At 44.5% G+C, this 23,214-nt stretch overlaps 2 protein-coding genes across 5 annotated transcripts in view; both read right to left on the bottom strand.

The window, feature by feature from the left end:
• Positions 1–13,576, bottom strand: part of dcdc2c (doublecortin domain containing 2C) — a gene marked incomplete at both ends in the record, with an annotated part of 85,332 nt that extends 71,756 nt beyond the window's left edge. Inside the window, 10 exons of the mRNA XM_080548986.1 lie at positions 4,099–4,203; positions 4,465–4,581; positions 5,019–5,119; positions 7,233–7,386; positions 11,627–11,687; positions 11,826–12,005; positions 12,254–12,385; positions 12,650–12,726; positions 13,040–13,088; positions 13,296–13,576. Of these exons, the coding sequence (XP_080405112.1) occupies positions 4,099–4,203; positions 4,465–4,581; positions 5,019–5,119; positions 7,233–7,386; positions 11,627–11,687; positions 11,826–12,005; positions 12,254–12,385; positions 12,650–12,726; positions 13,040–13,088; positions 13,296–13,576 (1,257 nt within the window). The remainder of the gene's footprint in view (positions 1–4,098; positions 4,204–4,464; positions 4,582–5,018; positions 5,120–7,232; positions 7,387–11,626; positions 11,688–11,825; positions 12,006–12,253; positions 12,386–12,649; positions 12,727–13,039; positions 13,089–13,295) is intronic.
• A 2,290-nt stretch (positions 13,577–15,866) lies between these two features.
• Positions 15,867–22,830, bottom strand: colec11 (collectin sub-family member 11). Of its 4 annotated transcripts, XR_013937634.1 has the most exons (8): positions 22,699–22,729; positions 21,545–21,699; positions 19,285–19,356; positions 18,305–18,376; positions 18,168–18,221; positions 17,930–18,025; positions 16,032–17,583; positions 15,867–15,933 (listed from the first exon to the last, which is right to left on the bottom strand). XR_013937634.1 is itself a non-coding variant. In XM_080538269.1 (7 exons), the coding sequence occupies exons 2-7, from the start codon at positions 21,672–21,674 to the stop codon at positions 17,174–17,176; spliced, it is 834 nt and encodes a 277-aa protein (XP_080394395.1). In that variant the 5' UTR covers position 21,675; positions 22,699–22,830; the 3' UTR covers positions 15,869–17,173. The 4 variants fall into 4 exon arrangements, 3 of the variants coding, with proteins under 3 accessions (XP_080394395.1, XP_080394394.1, XP_080394396.1); XM_080538269.1 differs by having other exon boundaries at positions 15,869–17,583; positions 21,545–21,675; positions 22,699–22,830; XM_080538268.1 differs by having other exon boundaries at positions 15,869–17,583.
• Positions 22,831–23,214: the final 384 nt, after the last annotated feature.

Raw genomic sequence — 23,214 nt, 5'->3', positions numbered from 1 at the left:
GAGAATGTCATGTTTACATCACGGTTACCGCTTGGCTGGTTTGTTATTACGGTATGTTGTTATTATGGTATATCAGGGTTTTTTTCTCATTATTATGGGACGGATGACCAGAATGTCTTGTGCGTACGGTACGTGATTTGGAGTGCCGTTCTGATATTTAAATCCTTGGGATCATCATATTCTTGCCATTCTCGATCAAATACGAAAATCGGGCCCCCAAATTGCAACAAACAAACAAATCTGTAACAAACCAAACACTCCTTCCCTATCTCCTGTCGTGGAGGGGTTGTGGTGTGTGTGGGTGGGGGGTGGGGGGGGCGGTGGGGGGGCAGGGTGGGTAATTACAGAGGCCATGGGAGAAGTAAAGCCTGGCGAATAATCCAGCGCCCCCACCTTGACGTGCGCAGGTGCCTTTAATACTAGAATAAGTCATGGGAGATGGCAGTGCTAACCCCACAGCCAGATGGTAGCCATAAAGTACGGAAGCTGTCCCAGATGTCGACGGCTCCCGATCGGCTCCGATACGGTGACATGTGAGATGTGAGAGAAAGCTGCTAATGCAAGAGTGTATTAGTGGTCTCTTTATGGCTGTGTTGTGTTCCTGGTGTTGTTGGCTGGGGGGGCCTGCCGCAGTGCCCCCTACTACTACTACTACTACTACTACTACTACTACTACTACTCCTACTACAGTGTACTATGCTTTGATGAAGCGAACCGAACCTACCCTTGAAATACTTGGACAGCCGTGACCGTATTCCACACAGCTTGGAAGACACCGCCTCCTCTTTAGTCTCCTGGAAAACATAAATCAGTTTCTCATATCATCATCTAGTCATATTCGATGCATATGTGCCCCGATTCACTAAATCTGTCAGGTTACTCCCCGGGATGATATATCGGATTCCTAATACTACGGTGCATGTGCTGTAAATCTTTTGCACGCGCTCGGTTTCTTAAGATTCACAGACTAGGCTAAGTGTACTGGAGAGAGAGAGAGAGAGAGAGAGAGAGAGAGAGAGAGAGAGAGAGAGAGAGAGAGAGAGAGAGAGAGAGAGAGAGAGAGAGGAAGTTAAAAACAGAGGCATTATCAGTAGCTAGATTCCAGAGTGCAGTCTTTGTGTCTTTGTACTACGACAGACAGACAGTATCTCGGGACAGGAAGCCAGACTGAACAGTGTGTGTGTGTGTGTGTGTGTGTGTGTGTGTGTGTGTGTGTGTGTGTGTGTGCGTGTGCGAGTGCGTGTGTGTGTGTGTGTGTGGTGTTTTTCTCTCCTGGTTCAATGGCCCGTTGAGGACTAGCAGCAACATCTCAGTCTGATTAATGAGTGTACACTGTCTAATGAACAGTAATTGAATGGTATAATGCAGCAGGCCTCTCAAAGCCCAGAGGAAAGACCCCCATCTTGGATGCCTCTGCAGTCGGAGGACCGGTGACATTGTCTGGGGTTGATTATAGTTGACCTTGCATGAGAAAGGCGAGGAGGAGCCTCTTTTGAAACAGCTAACCTAAGCTGGGGGGAATAGTAGCCGGAGAAACAGTGGACAAGACAAATGAAAAGAAATTGCATTGGCAGAGAATAGGGCGGGTCGATGCGGGGATCAATAACTATCTGTTTTTATCACACGACTCTTAAGAAGAGGAAGACGATTGATCAAACATCCCTAGTCGTATTGGCATTTCTAACAATATTAATTAAGAAAAAACGCTTAGCTGACCGGCTGATAAATCAACCGATATCGTTAAATCAAAACAAACGATAGTTGTAAACAGAAGATCAACCCGGGCTTATACAACTCTAACCTTGTCCGGCACAAATTCACGCCGAACCACAATTTATCAATCTAACAACATATCCCTACAGCAATATATACAGTATATAAATAAATATATATATATATATATATATACTGTATATATATATATACTGTATATAGTAGTAAAACTCCAGAGGATCCATCTTGAAACATATCATACTGGATGTCATTCAACTTGTTATGCTCCGACCACCCTCGCCACATCAATCCACTGGAACAGTCCGGCCTTCAGACGTCTACCAGACATCTTGATGCTTCCTTTTGACAGATCTGCTGATACTCGTAATTCTTTATTTGTCTAGCCGGGTCAATATTACAACACTACCTCACCACTGTAACTATTCGCTATTCAAATCCCAACGCAATGAATCACTTAAACTGAGAGAGGCAAAGAGGAGCCGTTTGGCTGAGAATGCAATCATGTAATTGAATTTGGTCATCAATATATACGGCACACGGATGGGGAGAGGTTTCACAAGCTAGGGCCAGAGTGGAGAGGCAAGGCAATCCATTCAAACTGTCGTTCAACTATGAGTCATGGAGGAACATATAATGTATCTCTTATTATCATTCACACTGTACATGAGGAGGCTTGCAGGCAGCCAGAGGAGACGGCCACAGCCAGCGTATCTTCATAGGAGGACGTCAGAGGAAGCTGAGTTATAGCGCTGATGTTATTTAGCTAGAAAATGTTGCCTTTCGAGTTTCACCTGCTAGATCTATCTATCTATGAGAGAAAAGAAAAGACAAAGTAGCACGCGTAAAATGTAGCGACGCCAACAAAAATACATTTTGAGTAAATTCTCCTGAGCTGACTACCAAACGTTGCACATATTCCCTCACTACGACATTGTCCAAACGTGTTCAACTTCTGCAAGTCGAACTTCAGACGTATCCCTCACTCAAGATTAAACCACAGAATTGATTTCCCCTGATTTAACTCCAATACCATACACTCATTGCACTACCCCAGCTAATTTTGTCCGACTCCCATCCCCGACCACGTGCTGTTCGCCTGTATCGGATTTCGGGAACATAAAAAGTGTGAATGAATACCTCAATGATAATTGCACTTAGCTTAAAGCTGTCCTAAATCAAAGGTTGTTGGGTGCAGTGGTGGTGGTGGCGGCGGCGGTGGTAGTGATGATTGCACAAAACGAGCTGAGTCTGAATTAGGGGGAACATCATTATGACCCATTATCTAACGGTCATTGTCAGAATCTATAGTCAGACTGACTCAGCAATACTAATTTCTGACTGAAAGCCATAAGTAATGAATAAAGCTATTGATGAGGTCCTTAACCAGGTCCTAACGGCCCCCCTGAAGTCAATAATTATTTCGATAAGAATATCTTTATTACAAAAGTGCATACCGCTGCAAAAAACCATCGCCACACCAAAACATCCCCCCGCAGTGTAATTGCCATTGCTCAGGAAATTATAGTTTTCATTAAATGAAAATGTTACAGCGTTATTGATTGCTTAAATAAGACTCGATATCTTCTCATTTTCCAAAGCTGAATCAAATTGCACGGAATAGTAATATTACCCCAACTATTGTATATGTTCGTCACTGTTATGAGGTTCACGCTGCGGTCTCTGGAGGATTATTAGACCAGAATAAGTGTATTTAAATGAGTGTAATTTCTAGAGAGCACACAACCCGCGCGGGAACATCTGTATACACACGCCACGCTGCACCATCCGTCATGACGCCTGTAATAATAACTGGAATAAAGGAACAGAAATCACCCGCCGGTAAATGTGGTTATGGTATTTCTACACTAATAAGACCATTCTACATCTCCCCGGTCTAATAAAATCGGCTGCACTCCCTCCATCCCTTTGCACTCCCTCCGTCCCTTTGCACTCCCTCCGTCCCTTTGCACTCCCTCCGTCCCTTTGCACTCCCTCCATCCCTTTGCACTCCCTCCGTCCCTTTGCACTCCCTCCGTCCCTTTGCACTCCCTCCGTCCCTTTGCACTCCCTCCATCCCTTTGCACTCCCTCCGTCCCTTTGCACTCCCTCCGTCCCTTTGCACTCCCTCCGTCCCTTTGCACTCCCTCCATCCCTCTATCCTGTACACAAGGCCTCCATCTAGTTGCTCTGCGCTCCCTCCGTCCCTTTGCACTCCCTCCGTCCCTTTGCACTCCCTCCATCCCTCTATCCTGTACACAAGGCCTCCATCTAGTTGCTCTGCGCTCCCTCCATCCCTCTTTGCTGTACACAAGGCCTCCTCCATCCAGTGGGGTTAACACACCGGTCCTCCCCTACGGTAGGTACCTGATGCTCTGGTTCTAGAGGTGACTTTGGTCCTCTGTCTCTGTGACTGGTGAGGCTCGTGCCTCTCCCTGACTCTCCTGGACCTGACGACGCATTGGCTGAGTCCTGACACAGAGGGAGAGGGAGAGAGTCAGGGAGAGAGAAGGAGGGAGAGAGAGAGAGGGAGAGAGAGAGAGAGGGAGAGAGAAGGAGGGAGAGAGAGAGAGGGAGAGGGAAAGAGAAAGAGACACACACACACACACACGCACGCACGCACACATACACACACACAGTCTGGGTTCACATCTGTTGCCTCATAGGTAACACTGGTTAACACGTCTGTCAGAGAGATAACAGCGCTACCAGACATGGCCGCTGTCCACTGACCTTCCTGGAGCTGTGGGAGGCTGCAGACAGAGGCCTCTGGAGGCTGGAGGCCCCACTGCCTGGCCGGGAGTACCCCTCACGTTCACACTGCTCCTCCTCCACCACCCGGGCCTCTTCCTGTGGAACCAGGAAGTGGAGGCATCTCTATAATCAATCAAACTTGATTTACAGTTTATTTACGTACAGTAACATGCATTTATTCATTTATGTTTTTTATGTTTTTCATTAATTAACTTATTCTTATTGACATACATAGTAGTGTATATATAGCAAGTTGTGCTTACAATAAAAAAAACTAAGGGCTCTGACATACAGTGGCATAACGGTGTTTAACATATCGAACAGTAGCCTAAATTACACATCATTGTGTTCAACATACCGTAAAACAACAACAACAACAACACCAACAACAATTTACAGCACTTATTCTTATACATTCTGCCTCTTGTTGTTCAGGACGTAGAGCCTCTGAAGACAGGAGCAGGTCTAATTGTTTCCTGAGCATTCTCTAGAGGTCACCGGCGCAGGGCTCAGCCAGGCAGATGTACTTGTACCTGATCTATTGGCAAGTCCACCTTCACTCTGCACTCCTCCGGAACCTCCGTCGCTCCCACAGTTTCCCTCCTTTTGTCTTTCGCTCTGAACACACCGCCCTCTGAGGAAAGTGATTAATCACAATTACCTCTAATACTGGCAGTCAGCCCCCCTCTTCCACTCTACTCCTCTCTCTCTCTCTCTGTCTTTCTCTCTTTCTCTCTCTCTCTCTCTCTCACTCTCTCTCTCTTGCTCGCTCTCCCTCTCTTTCTCCCTCCCTCCCTCTCTCTCTCTCTCTCTCTCTCTTACTTCAGAGGTGATCAATGATCCTGTCAAAGTATTTATTTATTTAGAGAGCACACATACACAGACAGACCTAAAGGTTACTGCAAGCCAAGATTTCTCTGCCACAACTTTGACCACCCTCCGTGAAACTAACTGACAGTGACAAGCAACGTTTGATGTTCGGTGTAACAAAAACACACAGAGTGCTGAATTGTGAAATCTACGGCTGCCGGAGAGGATGTCGAGATTTAGGAGCGTAGGCGAATAGACCTTTTAACTATTGGAATTGTGTTTGGTGATTTGTTTTCATAAGGTGTAACGACAGGTAACTACTAGGCCATTACACGTTATTATTAGTGTTCAAATAACACAAAAAATAATGGACGTGTTGATGTTATCAACTCGGTAAAAAACTGAAGCGTGAAGCTAGCTACAGTAGCATGAGGTGTTCAGTTCCACAGGGATGAATCCTTTGGCCTATCGAGTTCTAAAACAAGACCATGAAAGAGAGAATGAAAATGATCCGCTGCCAGGGCGGTTAGCGCCTTCCTGCACTCGGTGCTAGCGGCCGCCTGCCAACAGTACTCAGAGGCCCCGGCATGGCTGATCGCCCCCTGAGGGGGGAGCGGTGATGTAGTTAAAGAGGAAGCCTATGGATTTTTCCCTCTTTTTTCTCTTTAAACCATTAGTAATGAGTTTTGGAGGGCCGTCCCACCGCCCGGATGATCAAGTATCAAAAAAGAAAGTGTCCGTAGACTTTGGTGGAGCACTTTGACAAGCAGGGGCTGCAGTCTGCAGACAGCCAATCAGGCGCTAATGCAGAGGCCCCCGACGTGAGTGGAGGAAACTGGACTCTGTCACGAGGACTGCTGCCTCGGCGGTAATGTGTGAAATGATGGCAGCTCTCAAACTGCCGCAATTACTCACTCTCTATGATGTCATTGTGTCTCTGGTCCAGGATGTGTGTGTGTGTGTGTGTGTGTGTGTGTGTGCGCCTTTGAGTTTGGAATTTGCAGACTATCGTATGTGTGTGTGTGTGTGTGTGTGTGTGTGTGTGTGTGTGTGTGTGTGTGTGTGTAAAACAAGACACCCCCGGCATAATAACTATCGAACAGCAGTCCAACCAACTGTTAGTGGCAATGGCGCAATTACTGTGTACTGTATGTGTTATATATCACATTCAAACTGTCTAATTGCCATGAAGCTAAATACCATCAATCTACAAGACAATTTTGTCATCTTTATGATCTCTCCTCTATATGATTGTGATGAATAACTTATGATCGTTTTGATTCCCCCCATCAGAAGAAAATTGGAGCATTTTGTTTTCCTGGCACAGTTAACGATGCTTTCTGGATAGAATATTCTACAAAATGGCCTGATTGTATTCATCTATGATTTAGAGCGCTTTATGGTGTTTGAAGCCTTGTTCGTTTTAATATTCACGGCAACAGAGTTCCATTCTTTGAAAGGCGGCGGGGAGAAAGGCTGTTCCGCATCCCCCCTGATGTAAGTTGACTTTGGAGAAACAGGTTGGGAATTCAAAGAAAGCCCTCCACATGCCTCTGCTATCTCCTCACCACACACATTTAGACACACACACTCACGCGCGCGCACACACACACATGCGCGCGCGCGCACACACACACACACACACACACACATGCACACACACACATACACACACGCACACACATTGCTACCTTAAGAAAACCTTGCCCTTAAAAAAAATAAAAAAAGATCCAATTCATATCACAGAGAGAGAGAGAGAGAGAGAGAGAGAGAGAGAGAGAGAGAGAGAGAGAGAGAGAGAGAGAGAGAGAGAGAGAGAGAGAGAGAGAGAGAGAGAGAGAGAGAGAGAGAGAGAGAGAGAGAGAGAGAGAGGGGGGATGTGGGAAAAACATACAATAACTATTGGGGGAGCGCTTCTATAGGACTGTTCTACTTACCCCCCGTTGAGAACAGCAGTGGGATTGTGGACACCTGCTTGTGCTGTTTGGACCTCTCTCTGTCTGGCTTGGCGTAGAAGTAGGAGTCTGTGTAGTTCTTGGGATGGCCCCTGGCTGTGTGCTCAAGGTCCTCTCCAGGCCCCGCGTGCGCAAACTACATCAAACACAAAAAGGCTCCGTGGATCAACGGAGGGAACGACGCCGCTCTTATATCAGGCCATTGAGATTCATCACCAATGATGTATTTGTGTTTTGTTAAGAGAGAGCTTTTGTTTAGTGAGAGCTCTAATGTGCTTCAATGGGGAAAAAAATAAACCTGTTCTTTCTTCTTTTACCCCGTTTTTTTTTTTTTTTTTACATTTTCCATTGACCTCAATTTTTCATGAGCTGATATGCTTTGTAGCTCCCCTGCGCCTCCCCGCTGTATTGAATTCATCTGGTTCCAATACATCTGGTGCACAACCTATCAATCACCAGGGAGAGCAGCAAACTAATCATTTATTGATGAAATGGGGGCAGCCATGAATTTCTAACTGCATTCGTCTTATTTATCAAGCCAGATCAAACAATGAAAATCCAAACGAGCTTAAAGTGGGAGAAGGGAGTCCTGGCCAGATGGTACGGTAGGCGCTTATTGATGGAAAAAAGGGAGCTTGGATGGTAGGAGGAGGAGAAGGAGAGCAGAGGAGAGAGGGAGAGAGTTAGGGGAGTCGGGGGGGGGGGGGGGGGGGTAGAGAAAGAGAGCGAGGGGGGGGGGGGGGGTGAGAGAGGGAGAAAGAGAAAAGAGCAGTGGGAAGGTGAGTTGAGAGTGATGCTCACACAACGGGGTGCACTTGTGAATTAATGCTCCCACAAAAGGCAATTTTCTCCTAGCAGGCTGCTGGTCCACAGTGGAGGTAGCCAGGTGAGCTATGTCTCCCTCAGAGGGATGAGAACAGAAGAGCAGACTTAATGTCTTTCTTCCCAGGCAGCTACTAGTGCTTTTACTGAAGTTGGCTGGCTCCCAAGGCAGGCTCAGGGGTTTCTGTACTGATCTCAGGCTTCCACAAGAACACACTTCGGGGCAGTGGTGTTTGCAAGCCCACTAACATGGAGTCTTGGGAATAGAGCGGCGTGTTCCTCTCTTTCTAGTTGTTTGCTTTCTTTTTAATGCCGAGGCAGAAGTCAGTTGATATTCTTTTGAATTCGTACTAGCCGTTGGTGGGCAAAGAGAGAGAGAAAGAATAATATAACAACAAAAAGGAAAGAAGTTTTGCCTGGGATATTCAGTGAGGGAGAGTTGAATCTGAGTTCGCTCATGGTGTCCAAACTACAAGATCAAAGGCAGAAGTACTGTACGCTGAAGCGCTGCTTTGCTGTTAATCCAATTTCATCCCGGGGTTCTCCCCAAAGAACGGAAGAGGGGGCGCTGTGCCACCTTGTCGGCTTGGCTCCGCCATGCCATATGTAAACACTTCAGAGCGAATGAAACTGAGCAACTTGTCTTTGATCGCTGATGACATCATTGTTGTTTCGCGAGTGTGAAAATGTTGTTGCAGTATGTTCCTCACTTAATTCAGCGTTTTCGCTGGTATTTTTAGCACATTTCGACATGAATAAACACCAGAATGGATTTTCATAATGCAATCCCGCATGATCTCATCAGTCTTTTAAATCTGTAAACTGAAAAGTCCACAATCAAAATCTCACAATCCATCGTGAAATATCCGAAAAGTAAACACAACTTGTAGCCTCATGGCTAAATGTAAATAGTGTAGATCTCATCTAAATAAACAGCAGAGATTCGTGCCCCGTTTTGGGGGGAAGAGAAGAGAGGGACAAAATAGGAGCTCTGGGAATGAACAGGAGAGTACAACAGAAAATGGAAAAGCTGAAGTCATTGCCTCTCCCGTTCCGCATTACATCTCTGCGTGTCTCCTGTGGGAGGAGGGCAGCCGTGTCTGTGTCTATCAGGGCCCGGAGAGAGAGAGGGAGAGAGAGAGAGAGAGAGAGAGAGTCTGGCTGGCTGGTGGAATCAGTGTGAGAATGGCTCTGGAGGGACAGGAAGGCGGAGAGGAGTAAAGTGGAGCGAGTAATCTCTGGCCTCTCAAGTGGCAGCGTGGAGGAGTCAACGGGAGGACACTGGGATATGATAGTGGGGGCCGCCGGGGGGCCGCTGGAGGGGGGGGTGGAGGGACGTGAGGGCTGGAGGGAGGGGGGGGTCCCGTTTGGGTGCACAGCTACCAACCTCCAACCACATGGAGGCAGGAGGGATCAAACAGCCAGAGCCAACCCCTCGTTGCCTTGTCCCTCAGAGGGAAGACAGACAGGAGGCGGCCGGCCCGGGGTAGAGCTTCTCCTCTGGGCATCGCCACTTCCTCCTCTCCCTCTGAACGATGAGATCACAGGAGAACAGAGAGAGAGAGAGAGAGATAGATATAGGGGTAGGGAGGGGTTAGGGAGGGGCGAGTCTCCGCTGATGTCATGTCGCTCTCTTGCTGAGTCGTCCGCAGAGTCGTCGTATGTCCAGGTTGACTGCATCTGGGACCAGAGTGTCACCACCCCGCAGTACCGTGCTCAGTGGAGCTCAAAGCAGGAAATGAATCACTGTAACCACCAATACACTCCCTCATCCTCACCCTCCCCCTCCACCCTCACCCTCACCCTCTCCCAGCCCCTCCCTCATCGTCACCCACACCCTGTCTCAGCAGCATCTAGAGAAGTTGCCAATGGGACTGTGGTGTAAATGCCACCAGACCCTGCAGCAGCCTCAGTGCTGCAGGCTTCAGTGTTCTGCTCCAGCTGTCCAGCCCAGCCTCACTGGGCCACTGCTGGGGAGGAGGGCTGCAGACAGAGACACACCGCCATGCAGCAAGGTTACTGGACAAGGTTACATTTTACACAGGCACTCTCCTCGGAAACATGTTACTAGATTATAATTTTTTCCTCTTTTTTTTTTTCTTTACAGACGTTTGAAATCTGACTGCTGTCGCTTTGTGAGGTCAAACTGAAATTAATGACGGATATGACCCTATAAATGTATGTGTATAATCAGCAGGCTAAACCAGCTGACGGATCAAGCTACAGTGAAGCATTTCACTCACGTGAAACTCTCTCTCTCTCTCTCTCTCTCTCTCTCCTCTCTCTCTCTCTCTCTCTCTCTCTCTCTCTCTCTCTCTCTCTCTCTCTCTCTCTCTCTCTCTCTCAGTCTGAAAGGTCCTCATTAAGTCTGGTCAAATCATATTTATGTATTCATGAGGGATCAGGCAAGAGGGAGTGGGACCCAGAAGTAAGGTAACATTTCCAGTGAATGAGCAACAGTGGATCAGCTAGCAGGGAGGCAGGGTGAGGACATGTCTCTGTCTCTGTCTCCCTCTTCAGGTGGATAGGGGAATTTATTTTTGTTGGTAGGATTTAAACTACATGGACTTTACTGTACCTCATGGATATGGTATTGCTTTAAAAAAATAACGTTTTTACATTTTGTTTACGTATGCCCAATTCTATTATTTCCTAAACGTTTAAGTAATTAATTCTCCTAATTGACTACTGATCAACTAATTGACTACCGATTTCCTAATCGACCTACTGTAATTTGTAGCTTTATCGGCTTTACATTTTTATCCTGTTGTTGAATCCTAATGTGTTTGTTTATAGCCCCTCAAGGGTTAAAAAGCTGCTATTTTTCACCATCAGAAAAGGATTTGACATATGCCACACCGCCATCTTTCATGGTTAGAAGAATCAGATGTCAGACATATCTCACAACGCAACGCAGACGTGTCTCTCCCTGAACCGCTGAGTCTGCAACCTCTCTTCCTCCCTTGTTTATGAACGTTGTTGTTGTTGTTGTTGTTATTGTTGTTGTGGTTGTTGTTGCTCTGCTCATCTCTGGGCCCTGCAGTCTCACATGACTGCAACACATTTCCACTGTCTACTCAATCACAATAGAAATTGTCTTGGTTCTGGTGGAATGAGAGATTCTTTTTTTTTTTTGCTTTCGGTCCCCAGGTGAATATGTTGAGTCTATGAGACTCTCTGCACTTGATCAAGTGGGCCAGGCTCACAGGCTCCTATAGGGAGTACCTATCAGAGTGGAAGGCGATGCTAAGTCAATGCCTCCCTCTGACATTGATTGATGATAGGACTGCCTCGTAACGAACCACACACTGCATAGGGGGCTCTCCTGCGACGGAGATGTTAATTGAAATACTGTGTGCGAAGGCGTTCTTTTCAACTGTGTACTGTTCTGTAGGCGGAAGGCCAACGCTCCTGTTTCAGGAGTAAAGGTAATGGATACGGTACAAAACACACTCTTGTGGGGGGAAAAAACAACCACTTAGTGATTACGGGGGCTGTTTTCTACAACCGTACAGTGATAGGGTGATTGTGAAGCAAGAGTACACAGTGCTCACCACATCCTTTGCGTATTGGTTTCTGCCTCTCCTAATTGCTGGTAGACACTCGTTGCTGACTCTGAGGGGGAGAAAAAGGAAGAAAGTGAGAACAACATGAAACCAAAATGATTTCATGAATACATCAAATGAACAGATTAGAGCATATAATAAATGGACATAATCGGAGTTACTTCTTGAGAGAAAGATGTTGTTTTACCTGTGAGGCTGACAATTGTTCCGGAGGCCTAAACTATCCATTTGTTGGAGACCCACTTTGTTGGGGCCCCCCTGGGAGTAGAGTAAGGACCTGAACCTCTCTGCACCCACGGCCACATAGAACTGGTTGTTCTCCAGGTCAAATGGACCACGCAGGGGTGTCCCGTCTAACATGCACAGTCTGGCCGCAAGAGACGTTGAAAAATAAGATATATGGAAAAATAAGACATCAGAGCACATCTGCCATCGTTAATACGGAATGATGAGGGGGAATCAAGTGACAGTGCAGAGAAGTAGAAACGTGTCTTGAATGATCTACCAGTTCAACTGAGTTTTAGACATGCGATCACTGCTAAGAGTTGGATCAATGGGTTTCATTTTATACCAGATACAATAACGATGGTAAAGATCTGCTGTGGCCCCTCCTACCTGTGCACAGCGCCAGTGCGCAGGTGTACCCTCTCAGTCACCATGGCCAACACACTTTCCCAGTTTGTAAGAGTATACTTTGGTATCAGTATCCGAGCTGGAGCAACCAAGACATCTCCATTGGTAAAAACACTACAAAAAAATACAACAACACGTCAACAACTCAGTACCTCTGTGCATGAAAAGTGGATTGCATTCTCAACATTTTCAACATCAGAAATCGAGTTGGCCTACGAGTTAAATAAATAAGTGGCTTGAAAATTACACTTGGAAAATGTACAGCTGACACAACTGATGACCAAAGGAGTTAGATATTGAATATTTTACATCCCATCTCAATGCAGACATTTGCCAGTGCAGAATAAGGTAACAGGCTTCTTGAAGATCCATACTCACTTGATGATGCATGACTCATTGATAATTTTCCTCCAGCGGGCAGAAACTACTATTGTGCTGTGGACAACAGGTCGTATCTGTGATTCAAAACAGAGAATGAAATACAGTTTATTTCATGGTTATTACTAAGACCCTACCTTACTAAGACTGTATCTTATAGCGAATCTAAATGAGAAAAGAAAAGTTGGCTTATCACAGAGACAAATGGACGGCTAGACTCTTAGTAGGGTGCTTTCGCCTCAAATTGCAGTCACAAAACATTGCATGGGGGAAAATGCAATTTTGATAAGGATAACAAGCAGATGATGATGCTATTCCAAGTCCCAAAACATTTTTTTTTTTTTTTTAAATAAACGATGTAGCAATATAAAGTTATTCAGTGGCCCTTACCGGTTTACTCTTCTTTTTCTGTGGCTTCTTTGTTGTTATGTGGTTATAACTAGAAGATAAAAAACCAAAGTGGCCACTTAAATGACAACATCTCACTGGTTTCAATCACATTTGATCATTTGATTTGGGGTCAAATTAAACCCCTGGATGTTTAGCTTGATCACTAAGTAGTGTCTAGTGTCTACATGCATCAGCAACCAGGGCATTTGAGCAATCCCACATCCTCGTCAGTGCGGTCTAATGACAGGGTACCTACTCCAGCTGTTTGAAGCGCTCTCCCCCGGCGGCCACGTATCTCTCTCCGTGCTGCAGGTGGTCCAGGTCCAGGACCCTGTGCCCTTCTCTGGGGGTGTAAACGTTCCTCACCGCCCCGAAAGGAGCCTCGATCACGCGGGTGACCGAGCTGAGAAAGATGTCAAAAGTGGACACCTGACGCTGGTTGAGTACAAACTTTCGCCCGGGAAAGAAAGCATCCCCGTTCCTGTAGACGACGATGGTTTTGGTCGGAGGCTGTGTCAGCGCGGCTCTGCCGGACATGATGAGTGGCCAGTAACGAAGGAAACACACGGGTCACAAGTCAAAAGGTTAGCAAGTTAGGAGATACGGACTAACTGCTTCTCGGTCGCGCAGCATCATATGAAGTGGATCATAATGTGAAGTCCTTTTTTGTTGTTGTTGTTGTTGTTGTTGTTGTTGTTGTTGTTGAGGTAGGTTTAGCTTTCTCTCTCGTTTTCCCACGAGTTGTTGTCACTGTTGTCAGGTTAGCCGGCTAGCCTCGAGGCTATCACTGACACGGACGCTGTTTGATGTGTTTCCAAGGAAACCGGCTGGTGGGAAAAGCGCGCGCTGTCCAGGAATGTCTGGAGGCCAGGAGATGGAGGCGAGGAGATGGTCTCCAAACATGGAAGGAACATCTCCTCTCCTCATCACACCAGCCCACCCATTCGTAACCCTGAGTTCTGTAAGACGTGTGCATGGACAGTAAGGTACTCAATAAAAATGTAGAGCTAAATTCAGATCTAGAACAAAATTAATGTTGTTACATTGTACATTTGCATTTTAACCATTTTGTTCTCTATGGTGGGCCAGGACAGCCCTGTTGTAAATGTTTAACTCCTCCCCCCCCTCCCAGATCAAACAACCCTTTGGTAAACAGAAATAGCATTTCTCAAATTAGATGCAATAGTCAAATTGGATGTAGGCTTGCTTTATTCCAGGGATAAGGATATCTGATCCAGATATCTGATATGCATTGAATAAAACACATGCATGTGCAGTGTTACAGTCCACCTATCCTTATATTGATTTTTACAACATAAAGATAAGGTCCTTCCTACTTTGTTTTACTTTTTACAGTACAAATGCACCGTCCCCTAATCAACGGCATGGCCATGCATGTTGGAACTGAAGTACCCACACAGGCAGTGATCTTTAACCCCTCTGCTACCCAGAGAGCCATCCACATTGTTTACTGCAGGGGTAACCAGAGATTTCACCAAACACAACAGCAGCTAATTGGTTTTTCGCCAGACAACTCCTGGTCAATGGGATGCATAATTCATCACTGTATTAATTATTCATTGCTTAAGGGACCACTCAAGCTGTGCTTTATTACAAGAACCACGTCATGCATATTCAAATCTCTTTAAATTTGGGAATTCAACCTACATTTGGAAGCTTGTTATGTCAACCGGTACCTCAGATATGCCTGCTGTAACTTAATTCAGATAACTTCAGATTAAACAATGAGAAACCACCTTTATCCAAAGGTTATTTGGATAACAGCATTACAGATTAAGAGTATAAGGATAAATAAATAATAAACTAGATCGTGAAGGACTCACTCCAACACTACTGCCAGAGGAAACCTCCCTGTGCTCTATTGTAGTTTAAGTGTATTTATTTGTGTTTATTTGACAGGTTCAATACACAACCAAAAACATGAATGTCAGAAGTTGAGATCTGATGCGTCTTATCAGATATTTGCAACATTTGCCGTTTTTGGGAATGTTAACGTTAACAATAAAAACATTTTGGGAAAAAACATAAATACTAACATTCTAAAGACATGGGACAGGATGCATAAGAGATACATTTTATAAACTATGAAAGTGAGGTGTTTTGTTCATAATACTCTAGGCGTACTTGTTTTGTGTACTTGTTTTGTTGATGGGTTAGGGTTGAATAACAGGCCTCTAAACATTGATTGATATAGGTTTCACAACACAATATTTTACTCTTTTGCCTAATCTACAGATCAGTGATTTATTCATATCATGGCTTCTGTTCAAAGCATCTCCACTATCAGATGTAATGAAGCAGTTTAGGTAACACCATGTGCAGTCATCCAAGCCAATGGCTCTTCTATGTAGTCGCGTAAGAGGCGCAGGCTAGCATACACTTCATTATACAGACCTTTGTATGATTGAAGTAACCAGAAAAGGTCATTGTAATGACTGCAGAATAGGAGATGAAATCTACTCATTGGTTGGTTCTGCATGCCAAACTATGATGTTTTCTATAACAAGCACATTTCACACATATTATGCGGGCCTTCAGACACTGTTTATATGATCACAAAATAAGGTGAGCTATTGAATAATAATCAAAACATACCTTTAGGCTGACCTGTATGTATTGTTAGAGTGCATATAAACGTAGCCAGTGTCATCAAAAGAGCGAGCGCAACACTGTGTTAGCTATTAATGTCCACTAGATGGCAGTAGCCTACACAATAGAGTTGAATTTCTGTGCTAGAATAGATGAGAGATTAAATCCTTCAAAGACAATGCCAGATATGGCAATAATTGAAGGACAACCACCTGCCAATAAACCTTTATTGGGAACAACACAGTCAAAATAAGCAACACCAAAACACATGTTACTGTCTGCATCTCTGATTACGCAGTGTTGCCAAACAGGTCACAATTCAGAATAGAGATACATTTGACTCAGTACATGTAGAAGCAACACATCCTACAGTCTTATTCACTGCTAAACATACAGTACCAAACACATTCCTGTTCTACGTAAAGACACTCCTTTGCCCTATGAGTTACGATCACAACATGGATTGCACAAACCCACCAGTGCCGACCTCTGGACTACCATTAGTTTCACACCTCCCTTATCATCTTTCATCATGCACTTTCAGGTTCATCTGAAGCTTCATCAAGCTACAAAACACAAACACCTAGCTTATCTGGTTCTTATAAAGTCGTTTCTATAAAGTGGTGAAATGTCCAGTAAGTAATACTATGCATTCTAAAGATGTCTGTTATGAAATGTTGACAGACAAACACATGAAAATATGAGCAAGGCATTATCTTGACATGGATTATACACACTGAATCAAAACGTTGAAAGTAAAACTAAAAGCTACGTGTTTTACCATACTTTTTAAAAACACATTCAAGTTTAAAATACATACGGTATATTGCAAGTCACAAAACATTTCAGTAAATGCAGAGATTAGGGATAATACATGACATATTCTCTGCTCTAGAATATAATGTTTAAATAATCATTTATAATGCACATAAAAATAATATTGTTAGCTGATGCACAGTTTTAGTCAAATATATATTTCCTCACTTAAACTCACAAAACGAACAAATGTAAAAGACAAAGAATTGACAACATACAACTTTATGAGTAGAAATGAAGTGGATAAGACTCCAGGGAAAATGTTTAAAAAAGGCAGTAAATGGGAAAGTGAAAAAGTTTATCACAACAGTAGTTGCATGTCAAAATCCTCTTATACCATAGCATTGGTGGATAGCCTACCTCCAGAATATCTGTATCAGGGGAGGCTGGTGGAGGTAGAAGTCGGGGGACAGACTCATTGTAATGCATGGAACGGAATCAGGAAAGGTAACATTGATACCATGCCTCACTCTGTGGCTCAGTTGGTAAAGCATTCTGCTAACAACGCTTAGGTTGTGGGTTCGATGCCTGCAGGGCCCATATATACTGAAAAACGTATGCGCTCACTGCACTGTAAGACATTTAAAAGCATCAGCTAAATGGTATATGGTATATCATTCCAATGAGCCCGTCTTCCGACTTCTACCTCCACAGTATATCACGCCTCTCCAAGGTCCTGACACTGAGGACCATCACCCACCAGGACCCTCAGACGCTGCTCTTGTCAAACTCACACACAAAGTACATGGTGGGGTTGCAGGCCACGTCAGTCCAGTCGCCGGCCGCCACCATCTCAGCGCAGTCCTCGTCCTCGTAGGCGTTGTTGGGCTCCCCTTCCCGCCACTTGGTGAAGGTGCTCATGGGAGAGCGGTCCACGTAGGTGAAGTGTCCCTCGCGGTCGATGTCGTTGATGCCGATGTACACCCTGTTCAGGCCCGCCTCCGTGATGTACCCCGCGATGGCCCGGTTCGCCCCCTCGTCCTTGGGCATGGCGAGGTGTCCGCCCCGCCCCTGACAGTAGACCTCAGCGTCAGAGTAACGCTTCTCCTCCTTCACCAGCAGGTACACCTTACCATCTCTCTCCTTGATGCCAGCGACAGCTGCAGAGGACGGCAGTGCTGAAAAATGGGCACTTGTATTTCTAAAATCACACTGACATAACTGTACATACACCCCCAGCGTTTCACATCACATTGTCCATGACAACAAACAAAGCTCGGTAGAGCATGGAGCAAACAACGCTTAGGTTGTGGGTTCCATTCCTGCTGGGACCATATACATGTATACTGAAAAATCTATGCATTCACTGCAATGTCAGTCACTTTGGATAAAAGTGTCAGTTAAATGGCATATATTAAGCTAAGACTGTTAGCTAAATTCAGTGTTAAAGTTATTGTTTGTGGGGAAAACATTGGAAAACATATTTTCGATGCTGCATGTCTATCAAGAGTCTCAAAATCGTACCATTTTTAATGAACTTCAGCTCGCTGGTTAACTGGGCCACGTGGTTGTCCATCTCACCAATCATCTTCCTCAGAGGGGTGCATTCACACGGGACACCTGGGAAGACAAAACAATGACTTGGTAAACAGTTACACAGTTATCTCCAATGTAACAGATATTTTCCATGTTCCATGTTTCCATAACTGTTATTTGAGGGGCAGATTTGATCTAGAAACATCCAGAAGAGCTGGTGTTCTACCTGGATCTCCATTGGGACCTTTTGGTCCAGGATCCCCCATATCTCCCTTTACACCTGAGAGTGGAAACATTGTTTTAGGCAAAAATTAGTCCCAAAAAAGAAGGGAAAAAAACACTAGCACAGCAGGAGATCTTTACCTTTGACTCCATTGGGGCCCATTTTCCCATAATGTCCCATAATGCCCTTCTGCCCTTTAGGTCCAGGATGTCCTACACAACAGAAAACACATTTGTATTCTTCATTGTCATCGTCAAAACAGTACAACTAGCTGAGAGAAAATACACTCTACTGTATTCCGTCTTCTAGCATTGTGACTGCCAATGGCCCCCTGGCCCCAGCACAGATTACTTTTTCTTGCTATGACTGATATATGATTCATTTACTTAGACAAATGTATTTGTTGTAAGTTGCTTTGAATAAAGGCGTCTGCTAAATGCCAAAAATAAAATTAAATGTATGACATTCGGTCTTCTTCATTCAGTTAGACCAGGCTGAACTCTTTTTCATTGTTGTATTGTATTCTGTATAGATTCTTAAAAACAAGCCTGTAATCTAATGTTAGAATAGCCTAAACAGCAAAGCATCAGTCTGTGTGTGTAATCTAAGATACGGAGACAGAGAGCCTCCAGTCCTCATTACCCACTGCAGTAAACACTTGTCATCAGTCCAGGATTCTGGGTATCGTTTCTCACACGACCTTTGACCTTTAGTAAACAATGTGCTTCTCTGGACAGCCTAGCTGTGATGTAACCAGCCTGCAGCATCCTTCTGCTGTTAGCAAGACGGATCCCAGTCAGTCTGTGTGGTGGTCTTTGCCCTACTTGAACATCTATAGTATAGATTCTATACTTTTCACTGTCCTGGTGTCCTGGTGGAACAAGCTGCCCACTGCTTTCAGGAGATTACTTTTTCTTATGATGGCTGATGGATAGATGATTCACTTACTTAGACAAATTAGTTGTAAGTCGCTTTGGATAAAGGCGTCTGCTAAATGCCCAAAATATAAATATAAATGCAAATGCACTGTCAAATTAAAGCGGGAGAGAGCAAATCCTGTGAAGTTTGGTGAGGCTTTATTGTTTGTTAATCCCGTTTTAAAAAGACAATTACAACGTACCTACTGCCCCCGGTGGGCCGACTCTTCCTGGTCTCCCAGGTGCTCCTTTCTCACCTTTGACCCCCGGGTCTCCTGTCAGACAGAGAAGTCATTGAACAAACTATACAGTACATTTAATGTACTACATTATCAATCATACACCTGCTAATGAACGTTGTGATGTGCACTACAGCCCTTTGTTTTTTGGGCATATTTTCAGACTTCATTGTTTGTATACAGTAGGTGGTGTGTGTGTGCCTGTGTGTGTGTGTCCGTCTGTCCGTGTGTGTGCGTGTGTGTGTCTGTCTGTGTGTTTGTGTTTGTCCACAAACACACAGACAGACACACACACGCACGCATGTGTGCATGAATACGTGTGTGTGTGTGTGTGTGTCTGTGTGTGTCCGTGTGTGTGTCTGTGTGTGTCCGTGTGTGTGTGTGTCCGTCTGTCTGTGTGTGTCTGTATGTGTGTTTATTTTTGTCCATGTGTGCATGCATGCGTGTGTGTGTCCCTGTGTGTCCGTGTGTGTGTGTGTGTGTGTCAGGGTTTCCGTTAACCGGTAATTACCGGTCTTTGTCCGGTAAAATTTATTGAAGTCCGACAAAATGAAAACTCGTCGGACATTTATGTCCGGTGAAAATAATTCCCTCTAAGCACAATTTGAATACAATTCGCTAAAGTTCACATTCTGATTCCTTCTATTTGAAAAAAGACGAATATATAGGCTATGTATTTCTTTTATTATGATATGATTTGACACCGGCATGATGATGTCTCCTAATGTGTAGGCTGCCTATGCGAAACAGCGGTTGTTTCCGGTGTGCGCTATAACTCGTGCACAATCGAGTCGAGGCAGAGAGGAGGATAGCGATGTTTCTCTCTGTGATAGTGTGATTATGCAAGCCTTTTCTGAAAGGGATGAGAACCCGATTGTTTCAGCTTCTCCCAGGGAGAAAGTGGTAGAGTTACCATCCTCCCCGAGTCCTACCATACCATCCGCTGACAGCCTATCTCTCCCGGTAACCGGCGAGCGATTGCGTGTCGCTCAAGTAGCTGATCAGTCATTAAACAAATGTTTTTTACATGCAGCTAGTGAGGAATCTGAAATAGGGGGCAACGTAGTTTATTTCCTTAACGATGGGATATTAATGCGTAAATGGTCTCCTCCTAATGCAAATGATTGTGAGTGGAATACTGTAAAACAAGTGGTTGTGCCTGTGGGTTATAGACAACAGGTGTTATCTGTAGCACATGAGAGCCAGTGGTCAGGACATTTAGGTATAACTAAAACTTATCAGCTGATATTGAAACATTTCTTTTGGCCCGGACTGAAGGCGGATGTTGCCAAGCACTGCCGCTGTTGCCATACTTGTCAGATGGCGGGTAAGCCTAATCAATCCATTCCACCCGCACCATTGCATCCCATTCCTGCTATAGGGGAGCCATTTGAACGTGTAATAATTGATTGTGTTGGACCTTTGCCTAGGACTAAAAGTGGAAGTCAGTATTTGCTCACTACTATGTGCGCTGCTACTCGTTTTCCCGAAGCTGTTCGGTTGCGTAACATATCAGCTAAACGAAATGCGTTCCCAACCAGCGAGACCTGGTTATAGAAATGACGTTGTTTTATTGATAAAAAAAGGGTCAAACTGGAAAGAGAAAATAGAAAACTCACATTAATCCCAAACAATTTAACAAACTTCAGTTAACGTAATGTGGAGTCCGTTCATTGATCGATGCTGTCTGTTCAGTTCCCAGAGGCGCCCGTTCAGCGCTGGACATATAGCGCGCATGCGAATCATGTTATATTATTATATATTATATAGCTCGCATCTAATCGTATCGGATGAGAAATAGACATTAAATGGCATATATAGGCCGCTACACAACAGTAATCACCGCGACAAACAGCTATATTAGATTTGGAAGAAAAAAAATATAATTTTGAAAAAAAATATTTTTATTATATTTTAATATGTCCGGAATATATCACGTTTGTCCGGTAAATCGAAATCTTCCCGGACACGATGTCCGGCGGCAATTTTTTCTAACGGAAACCCTGGTGTGTGTGTGTCCGTGTCTGTGTGTGTGTGTGTGTGTGTGTGTGTGTGTGTGTGTCCATATGTGCGTGTGTGTGTGTGTCTGTCTGCGTGTTTGTGTTTGTCCATGTGTGCATGCATACGTGTGTGTGTGTCCATGTGTGTCCGTGCGTCCGTGTATGTGTGTGTGTGTGTGTGTGTGTGTGAGTGTGTATACATGTCTACAGTATATGTTGTATGCCTTTGAGTCCAGGGACGAGGATCTGGACGTTGCAGGGTTCGTCTGACATGTGTTGGCAGTGGCCTGACTGCACCAGCACCAGGCCCAGCAGAGAGACAAGCACGCAAGACATCAGCTCCTCTCCTCCCATCCTGCAACATGGAGTAGGTGGTAGACTGGAAGACACACAAAGATATCTCACAACACCTGAGAGACAGACAGACAGACACACCACTGCAGCATGATTACAAAACATGTTGTTTAGTTTCTATTAGAATTAAAGATATTGCTGTTTTTTAAGTGGAGAAAAAACCACTACTTCTAGCAAACACTTAAGTACTTCTGTAGCCTATTATCCAACATAATTTGTTGCATACAGTAGGACATGGAAATCTGATAAATCCCCTGCTGGGCTCAGTGTACTCGATAATGTTCCTAATCCAGCAAAACAATACATGATGGTTTCAACCTGCCAATGTAAACATGCTGTCATTGGTTTACAATCCCAGTATCAATGAGATTGATTGGCTGACAGATTATTGAGTAGAGACCTCCATTGTTGTTACGATGATAGAAGACAAGAGCAAGATTCTCCTTCCATGAAACTCATGCAGTCTGCTTTGGTACAGCAGCCCACGTCAACTCAAATGTGAATCGCATACAATCAAACATCCGTGAATCAAACTAGGAATCAAGCCTCTTGCCTAATCTATTATATCAAAAACTAAACGTGAACGTATACATACCAAGCACATTTTAGAAGACATGGGTCCCCCTTTATCACTTACTTTAAGCTAACTTTTTGTGACTTTATTATGAAATTGCTGTTTAAGTGCCTTAGGACACACGCACAACACACTATAGTACACACTGAGTAGCCTACATCTGAAAGTCTGCACGGATCAATAGCATCCATCAATGAATCTTCTGCATAGACAACTTAAAGTTGCTGTACGACATCTATAGTACAGCCTGCAAATCTATAACATGCACAAGTCACCATTATATGAGTTTCACAAACTGTCTCCATTAGTAGAGAGTAGTTTAAAGTAGCACTTTATTAATCCCCGAAGGGGAAAATTCATGTCCAACAGCAGATACAGCACTAAACATACAGTAGACATCACATATTAGGACAACTTACATTTCTAACGACATTTCTAAATGTAACCTACCCTTTGTGCAGTTTCCCAGACCCCCAGAACAAGCGAGTACAGTATCCTCAGTGTGAGGGGTCTCTCTAATGATCTTCATGAGTCAACAGGGGCTAGAACACTGGTGGTCCTTCTGAAGGATTCCATTTTTCCTCCTCACGGCTGTAGAATGTGTGTGATAGGGCATCCATAAACAGTTACACAGATAACGCCTCCAGCCAGCTGGGGCCTCCAGATAATTGCATGGGAAAGCATGGGGGGTCATTGACAGCATAGGCCTACATGTCTGATAGCACACTGACTCGACTTCAAAGGGGATTAGGAACTGAGGTCAATTGTTGATTTTCACTTCAAATGTGTACAGGCCTGTAGCCTATTGAAAATGTTTTTAATATAAATGTAGGCCTATAAAAAGTTATTTTTTATTTTATTTTATTTTTTATTATTCTTTTATAATAGCTTCACCGGACAGTGGTATGATTGGCACATACTGATGCGTTGATGAGACACCTGACTCACGTGACCTGAGGCTGATTG

Source organism: Nansenia antarctica (genome assembly GCF_963989245.1).
Source record: "Nansenia antarctica genome assembly, chromosome: 1".
NCBI classification, from domain to species: Eukaryota; Metazoa; Chordata; class Actinopteri; order Argentiniformes; family Microstomatidae; genus Nansenia; species Nansenia antarctica.
The sequence above is the reverse complement of the archived record's forward strand: the minus strand, read 5'-3'. Positions and strand labels throughout refer to the sequence as shown.